We start from the raw sequence: 15,165 nt of genomic DNA, 5'->3' as shown, positions 1-15,165 counted from the left end.
TGAAATGATAAATTAAAGAGTAGAGATGCATTATTATATTGCTAACTCATTATTAAATTGCTAATTAAAACTCTCATTTAACATACAAATCACATGGAGTACTTCGTGATTATAGCAGTACTATTTGATTCTGCACTATTTGATCTAGTAGAGGTTCATGGAATGCACAAGAGGTTGCACGACTGTTGTGGAGCCTTTGCCAACAAAGTGGCAACGACGGGGGCGAAGGCAGAGGTGATATGAGGAAGTGGGAGGAGAGTCAAAGATCGAACCAAAATTAAATGATGAGACAGAGAGGAATAAAACAGGGTGAAAGAGTTTTATTGAAGCATTGAGGCATAAAAACTAGGCGATTAATAGACGGAACACAAAATTAAAATAGGCCTCTGCCTTAAAACAATAATATGCTATCCATGTTGTGAGACCAAATTGGGCTACCACACCAAACATAAAATATTATTGGGTCAAAATTAATAGGTCAATCTTGCCAAACTCAAAATTATCATATTTTGAGAAGTGATTTTCAATTTAAGAACATTTTCTTCATAAATCAGCTTCAGCTAGTAATCAATCAACAAACTCAAATGAGGATCACAATCATCTGGTTAATCTCACTCCACCTGCCCCTTTTCGTAATTTCATCTCGATTAATCCCCCACCCGCAATGCATCCGACCCGACCCGACCACCCTCCGCTCCGACCAGATGACCGTCGTCATCAACGGCTACTCGGAGCACCGAATCCCCCTGCTCCGCTCCATCACCGCCGCCTACTCCGCCTCGCCCTCAGTCGCCGCCGTCATCCTCCTCTGGTGCAACCCCTCCACGCCGGCCCGCACACTATCCGACCTCACCCAAAACCTCTCCGCCGCCGTGCTCCGCGCGCCCTCCGCCAGCCTCAACCACCGATTCCACCCCTGGGAGGAAATCCGGACCCGAGCAGTCCTGATCTGCGACGACGACATCGAGCCCGACCTGAATTCCATCTCCTTCGCCTTCAAAGTGTGGAGATCCGACCCGGATCGGGCGGTCGGGTTCTTCGCCCGGTCGCACGCGTACGACGTGGCGGCGAGGGCGTGGATCTACGCGATGGAGAGGGAGAAGTACTCGATCGTGCTCACGAAGCTCATGATCGTGAGCGCCGAGTACCTCGGGATCTACTCGTGCGACGCGCGGTACGCGGCGGCGAGGGAGATCGTGGATGAGATGAACAATTGCGAGGATATTCTGATGAATTTCGTGGTGGCGGAGGAGAGTGGGAAGGGGCCGGTGATGGTGGGGGCGAGGGGCGGGGGAATTAGGGATTACGGCGACGCGAGGAACGATGGCGTGGCGGCGGGGATGAGGGAGGTGGGGCTGAGCAGTAGGAGAGGGGAGCACAGGAAGAGGAGAGGGGAGTGCATAACGCGGTTTCATAGGGTTTTGGGGAGAATGCCGTTGAAGTATAGCTATGGGAAGATGGTGGATGATGTTGGGGAACAGGGGCTGTGTGACAAGGGTGGGAAACTGGTGCTTTGTGATCATCAAGATTTCAGATGATGATGATGAAATTGAAAGGTATGAAAGATTCTGATCAGTTATTTTTAGATTTGTGACACAGTTTATTTATATTTCTACACGTTGCAAATTCGTTGCGAATTGTGATATTTGAATTGTAAACATTAATCTAATGTGGTAGAATGTGGTGATTTAAAATGCAATAAAGCTAATCTTAATGTGAGTTGATTTAGAATTATATTAGTTGAAGAAATAAAAGTGGATGTAGTTAAAAATTCCCTCCGTAGGTTTCTGGTTATAGAATGATAAGCAACAATAACCATGGAAACTCTTCCAACGAAGCCAAATTGATATATACCCGCTAAAGATGGAGCTCCCCTTACATATCTCTATTGGACAAAACTAAGGAGAGAGAGAGAGAGAGTGAGGAAGAGAGAGAGAGAGAGGGTGATGTTCATCTCTGAGACACAAGCCCAGGTTTCAGACCATATTGAAAATATCTGAAAGTGGAAATAATATTGATATAAAAATGTGGCCTCCACCGGCAAATTCTGCAGATAAGATGGTTCCGGTGACGAGGCTAGTCGCCGTGGCCATCGACAAGGATAGAGGCAGCCAAATTGCCCTCAAATGGGCTACCGACAATCTCCTTATAAAAGGCCAGACCGTTATTTTGGTCCATGTCAGATTTAAACAAGGCTCCGGATCTCCTATGTCCTCCCCATGTAACTCTCTCTCTCTCTCTCCACCCCCCATCCCCTCTCTATCTCTCTAGTATTCCTTACTTTGAAGAATTTGTGTTTGGCGCAGGGCCTAACCATGCGTCTGAAGCTGGCGACGAAATAGGAGATGATCCACAGTTGAAGGAGCTCTTCCTTCCTCTCCGAGTCCTCTGCACACGAAAAGATGTCAGTTTCCACATATATATGAAATGAAAGAACAACAATTGATCAGCTTTCTTGATGAATATTCTTGTTTGTTTCTCAGATACAACGCCACGAGGTTGTGCTGGACGAGGCAGATGTCACAAAAGCTCTCATCGACTTTACAAGGCAAAATGCAATCGATATGTTGGTTCTTGGTGCTACAAATAAAGGCACCATCTTCAGGTGCATTTCCCTCTTTTCTTGCAATGCCTAAGCAAAATCAGAAATCTAAATTTGATTACTTTACAAACAAGCAGATTTAAAGGCAAAGATGTTCCTGGAACTATACTAAAAAATGCACCAGATTTTTGCACTGTTTATATCATCAACAAGGGGAAGATCTCGTCCACCAGAGCTGCTTCCCGACCGCCTCCCTCCAGCCAACTCCGTAACCAGATACTGCTTCAAGCAAGCATCAAATATAACAATACTGTCGAGCAGAATTCTTTACAATCAACCACCAGTGCTAGAAGTCAGTCATTTATCTATATCTATGTTACCATCTCGAATCAAGAGCCCAGTTTGATGTGATGTTTTTCTATGCAGGTTCCTTTTCAGTAAACTCACGCCCCGGATCTGACCCGTCTCCACGTTCAAGCAGGCTAAGCGACTCCGCCTTCAAGTATGATATATCATATGTTCAAAAGCCTTGATCTTCTCTCTGTGGTGTCCCTTTCATAAAATGCTGCAAACAGGTCTCCATTCACTTCCCGAAGAGGTCTCAACGGAAGAGCTTATGACATCTCTCCACCGGATACAGATATTTCCTTTATCAACTCACGGAGAAGTGTGGATGTATTCCCTACTTTCAGTGATAGCTTTGATAGTGGCCCTACACCTCCCCGCCTTTCTGAATTCTCTGATGCGGATCAAGGCTTCGATTCCTGGAACCTCGGACGCAGATCAGTAGACATTTTGTCCCCAGTAGATTTCGCTTCACCTGAAAATGATAAAGGCTTTGCTCCACAAAATATGGTGAGGGCCTTAGATTTTAAAACTGTACGTCTTATATATTTAATTACCTGAATAAATGATGTAATTTCTTTGAGTCGCAGGATGATGTTGAAGCTGAAATGAGAAGGTTAAAGCAGGAGCTCAAGCAAACAATGGATATGTATAGCAGTGCATGCAAAGAAGCACTCACAGCAAGGGAGAAGGCATGTGAAACACGTTGTTTCATCTTGGCTCCCCTTTTTTCTCGTACTGTTTAATAATTCTTGTTCATGTATTATAGGCGAAAGAGCTGCAGCGATGGAAATTGGAAGAACAGAGTAGGTTAGAAGAGGCGCGAATCGCTGAAGAAACAGCTTTGGCTCTTGCAGAGAAAGAAAAGGCCAAGTCTAAGGCAGCACTGGAGCATGCTGAAGCCGCTCAAAGGATAGCGGAGTTGGAAGCTCAGAAGAGAATCACTGCGGAAATGAAGGCTTTGCAAGAGGCAGAAGATAAGGGTAGGACTATTCAGGCTGACTGCAGGTATAGGAGGTACACAATCGAGGAGATTGAGCTTTCTACTGAGTATTTTTCAGAGTCAAGAAAGATTGGAGAAGGAGGTTATGGGCCGGTTTACAAGTGTAATTTGGACCATACTCCTTGTGCAGTCAAGGTTCTTCGCCCTGATGCCACTCATGGGAGATCACAGTTTAATCAAGAGGTATACCCAAGATATTATTCAATATTTCGCCATAAGATGGTTGCTTATCCTTGTAGTAAATTTGTGTTAGGTTGAGATTCTGAGTTGCATACGACACCCGAACATGGTCCTACTTCTAGGCGCCTGCCCGGAGTATGGCTGCCTAGTGTATGAGTATATGTCCAACGGAAGCTTAGAAGACCGTCTATTCCAGCGTGGGAAGACTCCACCTTTGTCTTGGCAGCATAGGTTCCGGATTGCTGCTGAGATTGGGACTGGCTTGCTTTTCCTCCATCAAACCAAACCCGAGCCTCTGGTGCACCGTGATCTGAAGCCTGCTAACATCCTACTTGACCGCAACTTTGTGAGCAAGATCAGTGATGTCGGCCTGGCCAGGCTCGTCCCTCCATCCGTAGCTGACTCTGTCACTCAATACCTGATGACATCCACAGCCGGGACCTTCTGCTACATTGATCCTGAGTATCAGCAAACAGGCATGCTTGGTGTCAAATCTGATATATACTCCCTAGGGATAATTTTTCTACAGATCCTCACTGCCAAGCCCGCCATGGCATTGAGCCATCACGTTGAAAGAGCTGTCAACCAAGGGACATTCGCTGAGATGCTCGATCCATCTGTGCCGGATTGGCCTTATGAAGAAGCCTTGTCTCTTGCCAAGATATCGCTCAGGTGTGCTGAGCTTAGGAGGAAAGACCGGCCGGATCTTGGGAAAGACGTGCTCCCGGAGCTGAACAAGCTCAGAGACCTTGCAGAAGATTCATATTCGGTGCCACAGAGCAGGCATTCTCCCTGCCATAGTCGAGTTTCCATTTCCAAAGTAAAGTCTCTACGAAGATTTGTCATTTTCTTGATGATAAGAATTCATGTTAACATATCAACTCTGTTGCAGGAGGATTTGAGTTACCATTCATCTTCAACATCAAGCATGGGGAGCTGAATTGAGGGTAGTAAAGAGAAGTGTTAAAACAAGATCAACACTGCTGTTTTTCAATTCAGTGAATGCTTTGATTTTATGTAAAGATTTTAGGTTTCACGAGGCATGATGCGATCGTGCCTACCTCATGAGGTTCTTGTTTCCTTCAGGCTTGATGGAGAGAGAGCCAGGAGAGGATGGACAAGGCCAGTTTTTTGAAACATGTTCCTTTCAACATCTAAAGTTTTTGTTTTTATGTTGTCTATATTCTGCAAAACAAAAATAGCTTTTACTATGTTAGAGAATGAGATAACATATTTTTATGGTTTGTTTCATTTTTCATTAAAGTGTAGTTTCTACAGCAAATGAAGAGCAAGAAAATGTATGTAATTAAATACTAGTTCACACCCTTTCAAAAATAAAAAGGTCAGAATATTAGAATAATACAAAAATTAACAAGCCAATGTACACTTCTAAGCTTTTGCATCTCGTTTTCATTTTCTTATTTGTTTAACCAACTGTACAGTTGCCCGTGCTCGGAATGTGCACAGTTTCTTTAACATTCCGACCACTAGGCTCATGTGCTGAGAATGTGCTCGGAAATTTCTGAGCACATATTGGTGCTCGAAATTTTGTGCTAGGTGAACAGTGTTTTTTTTTAGTTTAGTGAGTTTATCTTTTTCACAAAGTTTCTAGTAACGTTACATTGCAAGCCTTCTATTAAGTTAATGGCAAGCTCGAAAAATTTTACGTGATTAATGTATATTCTTGGTCAGCTTAAGCAGTTAAGTGGCAAAAGTAATTTTATAAACAATATTCAAATTGTTGTTACTGTAAGTGAATTTTATATGATTTGTTTTGCATGTTTTTATTATTGTGTGTACAAGTTATGTTTACTTTCAGTATACTATTAATTCATTAATTGGAATACTAAGCACATGTTGTATTCAGTATAAATAAACTTTTGTTGTAGAAATATTCAAAGTCAAAACGTGAAAAAGTTGATTAAAAGCTGTAACGCGCATAATTAAACTCCAAAGTTCGTAAATGACTTAATGAGTCAACTTTGGCATATAGTTGTAAAATAATATATGTAATATCAACTGCAACTCTTCTGGTACATCAAGAATCAAGTAGCCAACCATTAGAGAAATAAGAAATTCAATGTCAATCATGACTTTGGTCAAAAAAGTATGTGCAGTAGAACTATTATTTGTGTAAATTGGAAACGATTTTAGAATCATACAATTAATAGAATTAAAAAATTTACCCATGTATAGAAATGTAAAAAGATTTGTAACCGTACAATTATAGGTAATATAAGTGAATATAAATGTCGTATTCTGTATTGAATTATTGATTCAATTTGCGTACTAATAAGAGAGAATATTGTATTCCTTATTTTACATTATTTAATTAACACTCCAACGCTATTAAGCAATGATATCACCGGTAAAATGATACTACTATGATAGATACATATATACAGGATTATCAAGTTTGAAAATGTATTACTATATGAAAAATGTCATAATTACACTAACAATTTTTTTAATGGTACACTTATTTGAGAACAAAAAAATAATAATAAAAATACTATGTATTACATAGAAAACTTATTTAAAAAACGAAATGAGTATAAATGAGTCTAAAACTGCGCTCATTAATTAGCAGACTCCCTATGTAAACAATATTGTACTAGTATAATTAGTGACGGATCTAGAAATTTAAACAAGCCGGTGCTAAAATATTTTTAAAATATTAATACTTTTAAAGTATTCTATTTTACATATAAAATCTTTACAAAATTAAAATGAACTACAATACTCCCTCCGTCCCCAAGAATATGCACTTTGAGTTCACCATGGATTTTTATGTAAAATTGGTAAAGTAAGAGAGAGGTAGTGAAAAAGTAATTAAAATATTGTTAGTGGAAAATGAGGCTCACCTCGTTAGAAACAAAAGACTTAATTTAGAAAGTACATATTCTTGTGGGACGGACTAAAAAGGACAAAAGGCATATTCTTGAGCGACGGAGGAAGCATAGTATTTACTCATATGACACCATATCCCAAAACTTTAGGACACGTTTTAGTATCAACAAAATTTTTAATATTACCATTCAACATAAAATTATAAAATTTATAATTTATTTTATTAGTATTTATTTAGTGAAATATTTTCCTTCCAAGGATCGTAATTAACATAAGGCAATTGATATAACAAATAGAAAATGAAAGAAAATGCAACCTAATAATACACGTAATAAATACTCCACATAAATTGATGTTATGAATTAGTTTTAAATTAACGCATAGATACGTGGATTGGAATTTAGGAATTGATAGTATAAAATTGTACTAGCAATTAATGAAAAAAAAGAAATAAATAAATGGCTTAAAGTTAGAGAATTGGTAGACGCCTAGTCTATTAAATATTATTGGGCTCTGGGCATTTTAGTTTTTTAATATTAAGTTCACCAATCAAAATTAAAACCCTGCTCATCTTCTTCTTCATTTAATTTCTGCAACAGCTTCTTCAACCTGAGCGTGGCGCCCCTATAAGGCTGTAATCTTCGGTGGTCTTAGCAGTCTGGCTCCGGCCAAGCCCCCGCTGGAGCGGTGGCTTGGCCTGAGCTGGATCCGTCACTGAGTATAATTTATGAAATTTTTTTGGTGTAATGTTTCTATACCATAAAACCCTTTAAAAATGATTTTCTATATTCTAGTTTCACGGTTCTATTTTTTTTTTTCATAACTATACGTCATATATTGATTTATGTTAAGATAAATCAATTAACAACTGATCCCTATATAGAATCACGGAATCAAATTTATTAATGTTAAACTGAAATTCATTTTTCATAATCTAGTTGTTTTTATGCAAATTATGTGTATTAATTATTTTTATATTTCATGCAAACCTATTATTTGTTTCATGCAAATTATGTCGATTATCCTTAAAATATTTCATGCAAATTATGTGGATTATTCTTAAAATATTTCATGCAAATTACGTGGATTATTCTTAAAATATTTCATGTAAATCTAAAACTACTCAGTACAGTACTAGAGACACTTCGTCTCAAAATGAGTACCATAAAATTAAATGCACATTAGTACACAGTAAAAGTAGTTGAAATATTTACATACTACAGGTCTACAATGTTAAATTTGTTTCATTCATTAATTTGGAAAACTATAAACTCTTCATGTCAGTATTTCATTAATCGATAAATTGTGAATGTCGTGTGAATGCCAGAATACAGTTTTCTCACAGATATTGTCCCTATTGTACATAAGTCAGTATAACATTTAGTCAACAAAATCAAGATATATGAAATGTGGACATAATAAATTTGATCTCATGAAAAATAAAACAATAACTGTGCACATAAATACAGTTACACAGTTTCTAATTGAGCGTAAAGCGTCCAAGTTCAATGAATGTTGGTAATTAAATTTTATTCAAAACATCGTCCACGCACTATAAATGCTGGTCCTTCAAGACAACATCCCACTTACTGTAAGAAAACGTCCAAGTTCAATGAACCTGGACATATCTCCCACTTGAAACGTCAACGCCAAATATAATAAATAAATGTAACTTAAAAATTGTTTTAACTTTGATTAAAATTTAATAAACTAAACTGACTACATATTTTGTCAAAATTGCTTTCGTATTATCAAAATTTTCAAAGTAATTTATCGAAATTAGTATTTTTTTTATATTATTAAAAGATTAATCAGTATAATTAAGTATAATTCACATTCAATTAAAATGGACAAATCACTTAATTTTCGGAAATCACGAAAATTAGAATCATCACTAGTGGAAAAAATTTGAAGAAAATTCTACAACTTTAAGTAGGGAAAAGTATCATAAGTAAGACTTTGAGCTTATCTAAATTTATTCTATTATTATGACATTTGTATTCTTATTTTTCAGCCATGTCACGACGATTTAATATCCATATTCAGTTATGTTCGTTTCAATCCACTTAATAAGCAGTTACACTCCATTAATATAATATTCTTTTTTCCATTTTCAAAAGATGAAAAAATCATTTAATTAGTTACAAAAAAAAGAAATAAAATGGATAGAATAAAGTGAGCTTAATTCCAAGTTCCAAGATTTGTGCAATTGTATGTATGCATGTATCAATCATGCCATCCACATACATCCAAACATTCTATTTTCACAAACGCGGTTTTGCGAGTGCTATAAATAGCTCGCACATCGCCCCCTTAATTTCACCATTGTCTCCCACCTAAAATCCACCAAACAATCTCTGTAATCTAACAGAGAGAGAGAGAGAGAAATCTACAGAATAATTCCTAAATCCTAAAGCTTTCAACACCACACCTTCTCTCTCTGCTCTACCAAGGTTTTACTCGCGGTTTTGCCCCAAATCCCGCCGCCGCTGCTCTCAATTTCTGCCTTGTGCGTTGCATTTTCCCTCTTAGCTTCTAGGTTTTGGAATGATGACCGTGGATTTGAATTAATTGTTGATTTCTTCGCTGCGCAGGTTTTTTCTGTCTCTCCGAGCTTAAACGCGATGGTTTTCTGGGTTTTCGGATACGGTTCGTTGGTGTGGAACCCTGGCTTCGAAGTCGATGAGAAAGTGATAGGGTTTGTTAAGGACTACCGACGTGTCTTCGATTTAGGTGATGCATTTTCCCCTGATTGTGATTATTCATTTCGTAATCGCTTCGAAGTTGACTGATTATAACCTAAACAGCGGAATTCATTTCTATGATTGTGAACTCATATGCCTAATTTGATGCATTTCAGCTTGCATTGATCATAGAGGTACGCCCGAGCACCCTGCTAGAACTTGCACCTTGGAAGAAAATGAAGGAGCGATCTGCGTGAGTGATAAAATTTTTAATTTCTTACCTAATTTGTTGCCCCTTTCCAATTTTCGCGCGTTTTTTTGTATGAAAGTAGTAATATTCAGTTTTGATTCTTTCTACAGTGGGGTGCAGCATATTGCGTTCGTGGTGGGCCGGAGAAGGAAAAGGCGGCGATGGCGGTATTACTTCATTTCAATGATTATATGGTTAATTTACATTTTACAGAATGTTGATTACTCACAGTGATTAATTGAAATGTTGTATCAGTATCTCGAGCGAAGAGAATGCGAGTATGACCGGAAAACTTTGGTTGATTTCTACAAAGTAAGAAATGTTTTTCAATTCAATCTCTTTTTTGTTTGTTAATTCCCAAAATTGAAATTCATCAAATGATCTTTGGTTTTCTTTAACTGCAGGAGGGTGATGATTCTGACCAACCCTTTGTAACTGGTGTGATAGCGTGAGTACTTTGGCAATTCATTGCAATCGATTAGCATCTGAAACTCAAATTCTTGGATCCTTTTTGCTGAAAGGTGTTTGCTTTGTGAATTTGCAGATTCACATCGACCCCTGACAAAATATCGAACAAGTACTATTTAGGGCCGGCCCCTTTGGAGGAGATGGCCAGGCAAATTGCTACAGCCTTTGGTCCCTTTGGCAACAACAGGGACTACCTTTTCTTGCTGGAGAAGGCCATGTTTAATATTGGTAAAAATTATACTTGTACAACTTGATATTTAATAAGACAAGATATATTAGTAGAGTTGTTGATTGGGTGAATACACTGGAACAGGTCATGAAGATGACTACGTTATTGAGTTAGCAAACGAGGTGAGGAAGGTGCTTCTGGAACTTGGCGGTGTGCCAAAGGAAAACAAGTTGTTGAGTTTGACGCCAGTGAAAATGAAGACGTCGCTCGGTGCAGTCACCTTGGATTCGCCACTGAAAAAAGTGAATGCTTTGGCTGGAGCAATCACCATGGATTCGTAGTTCTTGATAGAAGAAGATGAGAACATTTCTCTAACCAAGGCAGTAGCATTTCTAGGCTATTGTAGTTCTTTTATTATCTCTTAGTTTTTTAATACAGAAGAAGAAAGCATCGGCCAATCTATCTTTTGGCTGCATGTAGCTTACCATATTGTTTTTCTTTTAGCCTTAATGAAATAATTTCAAATTCTCCACCACTTATATTTAATCTCACAACCACAAGCCATATTTGATTTATTTGCATTGAACACACAGACGCATAAAAACTGAACACGCATAAAAATTCTTCAAACGTAAAACAGAGAAAAACATAAGTGCAGTTATTAAAGCCCATATTAAAACTCAAAAGAAATGTATACATCAAAAATTAGAACCAAATTCAATAAATGTACAATAAAATTGCAGAGGTTCACTTAACACAAATACACCATAGAATATCACCTTAATGATGTCAAGGTTCTCGCCTCTATATCCTTCAGCTGTAGGATTAGGGACAGATTATATCACACAAATCTCTCCTGCTTTACGTCAGCTAACTAACCTTACAACAAAAATAAGCTCGAACCTCCATCCCGTTATAGGATTTGAAACGTTTGGAACTGCAACCATCTAGTAACTGCAGCAGAGCCATCCAACATCACAAGAAGCACTACTATCAGAAGCTTTCTGACTTTATGGTGTAAGTTCTATTCATCTTCAATGGCTTAAAAGACCAATTTAACTACAGTATGATTTCCAAATCCAACTTGCTTGACAGAGCAAAGACGAACTAGTATCTAATGGTGGTACTTCTGGCCTTTGAGAATAGTCCAAGCCCTGTAAACCATAACATAATTCATAAAGAGGTGAAACCATCTAAACACGGGGAACTATGGAGTTTGACTGATATGTTTCTCGCCTGTAGAGCTGCTCTGCCAACACAACCAGTGCAATTTCATGATTTAAGACCAAAGATGATAACCGGATCGATACATCAGCTCTCTCTCTCAATTGCTTTCCATGCCCGTATGGCCCACCAACACAGAACAGTATGCTTGAAGCCCCCTATTGCAATCAGGAACTCAGTATATACATCGTAGCTAGCAGATACCGGATTCAATACAAGATGAGTGAAGCCTATCTACCGGTTTCCTTTCCCTACATCTATTTTGTCTGCGTTTTAATATGCACATAGGCTTCACTCTCAGATGTGAGTACACCTAGTGGTTGCTGAAAACGAGCATGGAAATTCATAGATTGGATCATTCAAATCATACAAAGGACTAAGGCTTTCTCTCCCTCGTAGAATACAAAAATAAGTGAGAATTAATTGTAGTCACATACTGTATTTCCAGCATCTGCAATTAGAGACGCCATTTGCTCTGAACTCACATCACGTCCACGCTCATCCAACATCACAACCTAGATCCACATGATGAGAAAAAATAAGACGAGAACTGCGAAATACTAACATGAATGACACATTATAAGAACAGATAGTATTGAAACTATCCTCCAATCGGGACAAGATCTTTACAAGAAGAAAAAACTACTATAAAAATGCAACTAGAAACAGGTTCACCACAGAGGTCTACCCATTCATTGGACTTGATGAGTCCCATCACAGCCATATCCTCATGTTCAATCTGAACCGTTGAGTCACTGTGAAAGGGAAATAATACAATTGTAAGAAGTATACTGCATACCCTTTCAAGATCTGCACTTTAAGAAATAACATTATGAAATCATACTGCATTTTATTTTAACCTGGAATAAAAGCCCTTAAATATTTGTAAACTCTGTAGTGTCAACAACCCAATTATCAAATGTAATAATTTATCGGGTTTATCAGCACAAGGAAACAGAAAATTTACTCGAATTGCATTTTCTGTATTGTTAAGAAGTCAATGAGTTAAACAAACCGAGCATTTTTAGGGTTGGACTTGATTCGAACATCTTGAACAGGGCAATAATGCTTGAGCTTCTCAGTATATTCGTCAACCACGAGCTGAATCCCCGCCGACCTCTTCTTCCCAACCGTCAGAATCCGAATCGGCAGCGCTCTCTTCAAACAAATATAAAAGCGCAGGGAAATTCACCACGAATTCAACACAAAAATTTTGGAAATTGGGAACTTCACAAATTCAACATAGCTTAAGAAATTCCACATAAAATTTTGAAATTGAGAAGCAAGGATTTACCACAGATTGGGCCGCGCACTTGCAACAGTTACCTGATGAGATGATGATAAGAAAATGTGCGATGAAGAAAGTAATGGCGGAAAATTGAGCAAAGGAGTTAACCTGAAGAAGGGAGAGGGATTTTAACGGTGGCGAAGATAGCTGATTCCATTCTCACCCTTTTGCATATCCAAATGAATGAGATTGAGGAGTAGGCTGAGTAGGTACTCGGAAAAAAATCAAAGAAAAGCTGAAACAAGCAGCTAAGAAGAAGCTGCGGAATTTCGAAGTTAAAGAAGAAAGTGAAGAAGCGTTGTAAAAAGAAGAAGAAAACGTTCAACGTTTATAACTAGAGTCGGCTTCAGCTAAATCAATAACCGGATAACAGAATAACGAACTGGAGATTGGAACGGCTATGAGCTGTTTAATTGCAATGTAATCTGGGGTGTTGTAGTGAAGTGCGAGAATCTGGTGATTATTTGCAAAGTGTATCTTTCTTTTTTCATTTGATAGCAGTAGTATTCTTATTTCACAAAACAAGGACTTATGCACAAACAAATACTGTTATAACATCAATAAAAATTGTGTTGAACATACAAGAATATCATGACAAGTTTCCTACAAAATCAGGATGCTATGGGCAGAGTACTACAACTCCTAACCAGTTTCATCAGATTCATATTCTAAAAGCTCATTACAACCTGCTTCTGATTCAGATTCGAACTCGAACTCAAACCTACTTCTTCTGCTACCAAGAGGAACCCGCGCCACTTCATCCTCACAACCCTTCCTCTCCCTCTTGTACAATCCCCGACTTCTATCCAAAAATCCACTCTTCATCATGCTCGCGTACTTATCCCGAATATCAGCCAGTGGGTGCTTCTCAACCAGCTGTCCGCGCTCGTACCCCTCTCTCAGCACCACAGTCTGCGTCGCCCCCTTCTTCGAAATGTAGAAGATCTCCGGATGCCTTTCAAACGCCTTGGTGAACTTCTGAGGCATGGCCAGAGGCGCCCGAAGGTTGCTCACGTTCTTCCTCTCAATCTTCTTGTGTATTGTGAGATGGAGGAGCTCATGAAACACTCCAACAAGCCTCTTCTCGGCCACATCAGTCCTCGGATCCAGATGAGACGCGTCTGCGTAAGGGCTGGTGTAAGGCAGCTTCTGCCACTCGTGCAGCCACTCCATACACTTCCTCTTCAGCCCAAAGCCCCTCGTGAATCCAATGGGAAACGACAAGGGCTCGTTATTTCTCAAACTAATCGAGCTTCTTGATTCCAAATTCGACAATGCCAAGCGATCATCCCAAGCTAGCAGTTGCAATCCCACGCGATCATCGGGAAGCCTCACGTATGAAAACAAATCCGGATGCTTACGGATGAACTTATCCTCGAAATCGAGTGGCAACCCTAAATCCCACCACAGCTGATCGATTGTCTGGAGAGGGAGCAATCTCTCCCTTGTGAGCATAAGCAGTTTCCGGAGCCTGTTCAAGATATCCACGTGGCAATCCTCACACACAACACGCAGTTGTTGAGAACGAACATCCGAAGCTTCGGGCGATAATCGGTACCACGGAACAGGGGTGCCGCTGGAATCGGGGAGGTGAAATTCGTGGAAAATGTTGGGGTAACGACGGATGAAGGTGGAGAGTTTGAGGTCGGAAGGGAGGTTGAGGTGGCGGCGGTGGCGGGAGAGGCGGTGGATGGGGAGGGAGAGATTGGGGGCGGAGGCGATGAGAGAAATTAGGGTACAAGTAGCTTTGAGATGAATGCTGCCGGAGACTACGGGATCGAGAGAGGCGTCTTTTACCCACTTGAGCTTCACGTTGACGAGATTGCGCGCCTGAATGTGGATGAATGGGCGGAAGTAGGCGGCGGCGGCGGAAGCAGGATTGATTAAATCCCGGCTTCGATTGAACATTAATGCTTGAGCTTCTCAGTATACTCGTCAACAACGAGCTGAATTCGATACCTTATTCCCGTCAGGATTCGAATCGGCAGCGCTCTTTTCAAACATTTCACAAATTCAACAAAAATTTTTGAAATTGGAAGTTGATTCCATATCCATGAATCACCCAAAATTTGAAATTTCGCTGCCTAGAAAAGGAACATACCAGATTCTTCTATTTCAACCAAAACAAAAGGGAGAAAATAGAAAGTAGAATAGAATGAAAT

General features: G+C 39.3%; 4 protein-coding genes across 8 annotated transcripts; 3 read left to right on the top strand and 1 right to left on the bottom strand.

The window, feature by feature from the left end:
• The first annotated feature begins 398 nt into the window (after positions 1-398).
• Positions 399-1,538, top strand: LOC148929987 (Nucleotide-diphospho-sugar transferases superfamily protein). Its single transcript, XM_089068173.1, has one exon. It carries the CDS (start codon positions 585-587, stop codon positions 1,536-1,538), a length of 954 nt encoding a protein of 317 aa, XP_088924299.1. The 5' UTR covers positions 399-584.
• On the top strand, positions 1,419-5,314 carry LOC148929986 (U-box domain-containing protein 35-like). 4 transcript variants are annotated; one of them, XM_089068171.1, is made up of 11 exons: positions 1,419-1,556; positions 2,054-2,221; positions 2,307-2,404; positions 2,484-2,605; positions 2,680-2,894; positions 2,969-3,044; positions 3,118-3,397; positions 3,478-3,579; positions 3,657-4,073; positions 4,144-4,890; positions 4,963-5,314. In XM_089068171.1, exons 1-11 carry the CDS (start codon positions 1,535-1,537, stop codon positions 5,008-5,010), a joined length of 2,295 nt encoding a protein of 764 aa, XP_088924297.1. In that variant the 5' UTR covers positions 1,419-1,534; the 3' UTR covers positions 5,011-5,314. The 4 variants fall into 4 exon arrangements, with proteins under 4 accessions (XP_088924297.1, XP_088924298.1, XP_088924296.1 ...); XM_089068170.1 differs by lacking the exon at positions 1,419-1,556 and having other exon boundaries at positions 2,011-2,221; positions 4,963-5,017; positions 5,157-5,314; XM_089068172.1 differs by lacking the exon at positions 2,054-2,221 and having other exon boundaries at positions 1,427-1,556.
• A 3,922-nt stretch (positions 5,315-9,236) lies between these two features.
• LOC125211910 (gamma-glutamylcyclotransferase 2-1-like) lies at positions 9,237-11,030 on the top strand. The gene is made up of 8 exons (XM_048111871.2): positions 9,237-9,429; positions 9,515-9,653; positions 9,781-9,857; positions 9,965-10,021; positions 10,110-10,166; positions 10,259-10,302; positions 10,399-10,550; positions 10,636-11,030. The coding sequence occupies exons 2-8, from the start codon at positions 9,545-9,547 to the stop codon at positions 10,830-10,832; spliced, it is 693 nt and encodes a 230-aa protein (XP_047967828.2). The 5' UTR covers positions 9,237-9,429; positions 9,515-9,544; the 3' UTR covers positions 10,833-11,030.
• Positions 11,031-11,146: 116 nt separating this feature from the next.
• On the bottom strand, positions 11,147-15,109 carry LOC125215694 (methyltransferase). 2 transcript variants are annotated; one of them, XM_048117196.2, is made up of 7 exons: positions 13,112-13,649; positions 13,010-13,041; positions 12,731-12,873; positions 12,404-12,470; positions 12,153-12,230; positions 11,728-11,873; positions 11,147-11,645 (listed from the first exon to the last, which is right to left on the bottom strand). In XM_048117196.2, the coding sequence occupies exons 1-7, from the start codon at positions 13,158-13,160 to the stop codon at positions 11,606-11,608; spliced, it is 555 nt and encodes a 184-aa protein (XP_047973153.1). In that variant the 5' UTR covers positions 13,161-13,649; the 3' UTR covers positions 11,147-11,605. The 2 variants fall into 2 exon arrangements, with proteins under 2 accessions (XP_047973153.1, XP_088924262.1); XM_089068136.1 differs by lacking the exons at positions 12,731-12,873; positions 13,010-13,041; positions 13,112-13,649 and adding exons at positions 14,096-14,102; positions 14,680-15,109.
• Between the last annotated feature and the right edge of the window lie 56 nt (positions 15,110-15,165).

This window comes from Salvia hispanica, chromosome 3 (genome assembly GCF_029641045.1).
Source record: "Salvia hispanica isolate PSC_SH4W2 chromosome 3, Shi_PSC_v1, whole genome shotgun sequence".
In the NCBI taxonomy this organism is placed as follows: domain Eukaryota; kingdom Viridiplantae; phylum Streptophyta; class Magnoliopsida; order Lamiales; family Lamiaceae; genus Salvia; species Salvia hispanica.
The sequence above is the reverse complement of the archived record's forward strand: the minus strand, read 5'-3'. Positions and strand labels throughout refer to the sequence as shown.

Excerpts from the sequence above, each read along its gene's own strand:
- LOC148929987 (XM_089068173.1), top strand. The coding sequence starts at position 585 with ATGAGGATCACAATCATCTGGTTAATCTCACTCCACCTGCCCCTTTTC.
- LOC148929986 (XM_089068170.1), top strand. The coding sequence starts at position 2,026 with ATGTGGCCTCCACCGGCAAATTCTGCAGATAAGATGGTTCCGGTGACG. Across the intron at positions 2,222-2,306 it reads ATCTCCTATGTCCTCCCCAT|GGCCTAACCATGCGTCTGAA; the intron begins GTAACTCTCTCT and ends TGTTTGGCGCAG. Across the intron at positions 4,891-4,962 it reads GTCGAGTTTCCATTTCCAAA|GAGGATTTGAGTTACCATTC; the intron begins GTAAAGTCTCTA and ends ACTCTGTTGCAG.
- LOC125211910 (XM_048111871.2), top strand. The coding sequence starts at position 9,545 with ATGGTTTTCTGGGTTTTCGGATACGGTTCGTTGGTGTGGAACCCTGGC. Across the intron at positions 9,654-9,780 it reads CCGACGTGTCTTCGATTTAG|CTTGCATTGATCATAGAGGT; the intron begins GTGATGCATTTT and ends GATGCATTTCAG. Across the intron at positions 10,303-10,398 it reads TTTGTAACTGGTGTGATAGC|ATTCACATCGACCCCTGACA; the intron begins GTGAGTACTTTG and ends GTGAATTTGCAG.
- LOC125215694 (XM_089068136.1), bottom strand. The coding sequence starts at position 14,911 with ATGTTCAATCGAAGCCGGGATTTAATCAATCCTGCTTCCGCCGCCGCC. Across the intron at positions 11,874-12,152 it reads TTGCAGATGCTGGAAATACA|GGGGCTTCAAGCATACTGTT; the intron begins GTATGTGACTAC and ends TGATTGCAATAG. Across the intron at positions 11,646-11,727 it reads TTGGCAGAGCAGCTCTACAG|GGCTTGGACTATTCTCAAAG; the intron begins GCGAGAAACATA and ends TATGGTTTACAG.